This window comes from Cynara cardunculus (genome assembly GCF_001531365.2).
Source record: "Cynara cardunculus var. scolymus isolate 2C chromosome LG 2, CcrdV1, whole genome shotgun sequence".
NCBI classification, from domain to species: Eukaryota; Viridiplantae; Streptophyta; class Magnoliopsida; order Asterales; family Asteraceae; genus Cynara; species Cynara cardunculus.
In genome coordinates this window covers 24,898,860-24,903,404 of record NC_037529.1, presented here as the reverse complement: position 1 = coordinate 24,903,404, position 4,545 = coordinate 24,898,860, and the positions used below count along the sequence as shown (strand labels likewise).

Here is a 4,545-nt window from a genome sequence, read left to right as displayed (position 1 = left end):
TTTTTATGATAAAATAACATTTCTTATCAAAAACACAAGGCATCACTTCAAATACGGTCACTTGATTTAGCCGGACTTCATCTCCGGTCAACAATCCGGACAACACACCGCATAAAGCTTGACCGATTAACACTTAGAATCAAAATCAACATCTTTGTCCGGATAACAAGTCCGGACAATACCCCGCTCACAACTTAACCGATTTAAAACAATCCGGCCGCCAAATGGTTGTATTCCTACTTCTCAGTTCAAAAAGATAACTATTCTTACCAATCATAACCCGGTTGACATTTGATCGGTTTAAAACAATCCGGACAATACATCGTCCAACCTTTGACCGATTTAAAACAATCCGGACAATACATCGTCCAACCTTTGACCGATTTAAATTAATCCGGACAATACATCGTCCAACCTTTGACCAATTTAAAACAATCCGGACAAGCTTTGTCCAGACAAAATCCTTAAGCAAAATTCTTTGATTTCATTCAAATAATAAACAAGATTCATATAAAACCAATAAAAGTTTTATGCAAAAAGAGTTTAGAAATTACTCACCTTAACAAGCTTTTGAAATCAAACACTTGAAATCAACTTGATCTTGAAATCAGACACTTGCAATCCGGTCAACTCTTCTTATTTAAATCGCACAATTTTATCAAAAGGCAAGAAGAAGAAATATGGAGGCTAAGCCCTCCTTTTATACATTTCCAAAACTAGAAAGTCGGCTAACAGCCCCTTTTTATAATAACCAATTCATGCACATGCATGTATACTCAAAACCATGCACACATACATAGATCCACACACACTATGCATTTCCTAATATGCATGTGTGTAAAATATTATATATATATTTCTACATATATACATATTCTGATACACATAACCACATTATACAATTAATTTTCACATACCAGCATGATCAAACGTATCAATTTATCATGCTATCACGTAATCATTTAATYAGATAATCACATATTAATTACCTTGGGTGATAACCAGCATCCGGTTATTACAAAGTGATCATAGTTGCAAGAAATTTTAGTCTTTAGTAACCAAAGGGCCGTTGGTCCAGCGGTAGCCTCCCAGGAGGTCAAGGGTTCAAACCTCACCAAAGGTTACGAGTGTGCTTAAGTATTTGCCGTATGTAAATGTTTATATACCTCAAAAAGAGTTGTAATCTTGACCCATGGTGGCGGTGGTCCCTCTAATGTCAGATCTAGGGCGATTCCTCTTTGAGGAGACGGATTTAGGGTTTTGGTTATAGGTCTACCGGAGTTAATTTGGTGAGTTGCAGGTCTTGAATGTATGAGAGACTCAATTTTTGCAGGTATTACGCAATTGCAGACTGATGTCAAAGTGTGGTGTGCCATTCCGGTCTATGATTGCTACAGGCGGTTTTCGACAGAAAACTCAACTGGAGAATCTTCGGAATGAGTTAGATGTTCTGATTGCTACACCTGGTCGCTTCTTATACTTGGTTGAAGAAGGGTTCTTACAGTTAACGAGCCTTAAATGGTACTAATCATATTCTTAGTCTTGATTATAATTGTTTGAAAATTGCATCAATCGACTTTGGACTTGTAATATAATTGTTTGAATATTTGATTAATTACTGTTGTATCGTAGCATCATTGAGGGTTCTTAAGGTCCTTACTTTTCTGACCAAAATCCCTATCACAATCACTTACATAGATGACTTCGGGTAACCAAGTAATTAAAAGTGATCAAATCCCTTCTTACACTTGTCGCCTTAACTCCTATTCTCACACAATCCTTTTCGTCCACTATTAAAACCATAAGTTTTATGCACACTTATGTTACCTTGTTTGTTCGTTGAAACGACTAGTACCTTAGCCAATACTCAACAACACACAAATCAGGATCAGGATCAGAAAATATATATAGATTATGAATGTAATTTGTAATGTTAATATATATATATATATATTGTTTGTTGTCAGTGCTGTGTTGGATGAGGTGGACATACTCTTCAAGGATGAGGATTTTCAGCAAGCATTGCAGAGTTTGATGAATTTGTCACCTGTTACCACCCAATATCTATTTGTCACTGCAACTCTACCAGTCATCATATACAATAAACTAGTTGAAAATTTTCCTGATTCTCAAGTTATCATGGGACCTGGCGTGCACCGTACAAGCTCTGGTCTTGAGGAGGTATATGGCTCTTTTCCTGATTGTCTTTGGTTGAATGAATACTTACTTGTGGGTAGATTGCAGATACTCGTTGATTGCAGTGGAGAGGAGGGAATGGAAAAAACTCCGGATACAGCATTTCTCAACAAGAAATCCGCTCTTCTGAAACTAGTGGACGGGGGTCCTGTTACCAAAATGATCATCTTCTGCAACAAAGTAAGCTAAAAGATTGCTCAAAAGATGATCATTTGTTTTGTATATACGGTCATTTTGTACTCGTTTGTTAAATTGCAGATTGAGACGTGCAGAAAGGTTGAAAATGCGTTAAGGAGGTTCAATAGAAAAGTGTTGCCATTTCATGCTGCTTTGGCACAAGATTTACGAGTTGCAAATATGGAGGAGTTCTGCCAGTCTCGATTGAAAGATAGCTCCTTATTTTTAGTTTGCACAGACAGGTAATGGTCTATTTTCTTCTGTTTGTTTGGTATGTGGATGGGATTGGACCGGATTGAACTAGTTGTCCCAACCTTACCAAACATGGGATGTTTTTTATTTTATCTTGTCCTGCGTACCAAGCCCATCTATCAAATATTATTTTAACCGGTGCTTAATCTAGACCAAGGGCATTTCTGTCATTCAAATTGTGTATTCAACACAAGAGAATAACAATTTAGCTTAGTCCATACAGGACTTGATGAAAGTTCACCCAACATCCCCATAGATTCCTCAATTTCATGTTATCTTATGCAGAGCGTCCCGAGGAATTGATATTCCGGGAGTTGACCAAGTGGTGCTGTTTGACTTCCCTCGTGACCCAAGTGAGTATGTGCGACGTGTTGGAAGAACTGCCAGGGGTGCTGGAGGGAAAGGGAAGGCGTTTGTATTTGTGGTAGGAAAACAAGTTTCTCTTGCACGGAGAATTATCGAAAGAAACCGAAAAGGCCACCCATTGCATGATGTTCCATCAGACATATGAGTCATCAAAAGGTTAACCTTTCATCAGAAGCAGTCCATTATCATCCAATATGAGGAGCTACATTTTGATATTGTATAATGTATTGATTAAGCAGAGGAAATAACTAGAAAAGTGGATGAAATGCCATAAAGTACAATAGCAAGTTGGAAAGAAGATGCGTCTTTCCTTTTTGCCCTCTTCACCCTTTTTCTTTTCTGACGTTTAATGGTTCTGTTCCAAAATGGGAGTAGAAATAGACATCAAGGACCAGTTAAATAGCTGATCAAGGGCCGGCTACATTATGGCTGCGCTTAGTATATGGGATTGGATAATACATGACAAAATTCGTTTGCATGACATGGGATAGAGACGGGGGCTATAAAGTTTTTTATTGTTTCAGCAAAGTAGGTGGAACAAGATGAGACAATAATAGAACAAATTTAAAAAGTTATCAACTTATTTGATAATAACCCTAAAATGATATTTGGTTAAATTGTCACCATCGTCTATCGGCCATCACCACCGCCCATTCTTGTCACCACAACCACCAATGGCCGCCTCCATCACCATCATTGACTAACCATCGCCATCCACCTCTACCTCCCCCACAACCACCATATCTACCTCCAAAATAGGTGGAACAAAAATTATAAAGATGAGACTGATGATGAAAATTGTACAAAACAAGGAAATGCAAAACAAAAAGTTACTGGGTTGGGCATAGCCGCACCTTATAATCAAGCACAAGTAGACCTAGTGGTATATTGTAAATAGAAATTGTTGGGGTTTTAGACATGACCACACCTTATAATCAAGCATGGCGTGCGACGATAATTATGTTTTCCTAGTCTTTTAGCATATTCCAGATAGAGATTAGCATAAATAACCCCATGAGTTCCCATCAGGTAGAAAATGAAATTGAGAGCTTATAAACCCTAGTTTAAATTGAGAAAATATTGAGAGATTAAACATAATTTAGTGTTTTCGCTTCTAATTTCTCTTCAGTATTTGGGTATTTTTCATCAATAAAAGTTCTTTTCCATTGTGAACATACGTTACCACACCGCTGGTGGAACCATGTAAATATTGTGTTGCAATATTTTCGTTGATTATTCGTTGTGCTTTTGATCCTATCTTATTTTCTGCCTTAGCTGTTGATGGCATCACATACTTGATTATCGTTAATAAATATTTTTTTTTGCTTTTGAGACTTTTGTAGTATTCAAAACCCCCAAACAATGGTATTAGAGGTATGGTTATTGATGTTTTCGGTGAAACATATTCAAACACTATTAGAAACAACGTGATGGTTATCTCCAAAAGAAAAAGAAAACTTGGGTAAGTCATCATCAAACACTTATTCTACCTACATTTGAAGTTCCCAAATCATACAAAATCAGAATTAATTCTTCAAGATCAAGAACAAGATT

General features: G+C 37.0%; 1 protein-coding gene across 1 annotated transcript in view; it reads left to right on the top strand.

Annotated features, from left to right (window-relative positions):
* Positions 1-3,317, top strand: part of LOC112507684 (DEAD-box ATP-dependent RNA helicase 50) — a 12,616-nt gene extending 9,299 nt beyond the window's left edge. The window contains exons 4-8 of the mRNA XM_025112348.1: positions 1,334-1,521; positions 1,968-2,181; positions 2,245-2,376; positions 2,455-2,615; positions 2,911-3,317. Of these exons, the coding sequence (XP_024968116.1) occupies positions 1,334-1,521; positions 1,968-2,181; positions 2,245-2,376; positions 2,455-2,615; positions 2,911-3,136 (921 nt within the window). The 3' untranslated portion in view covers positions 3,137-3,317. The remainder of the gene's footprint in view (positions 1-1,333; positions 1,522-1,967; positions 2,182-2,244; positions 2,377-2,454; positions 2,616-2,910) is intronic.
* The last annotated feature ends 1,228 nt before the right edge of the window (positions 3,318-4,545 follow it).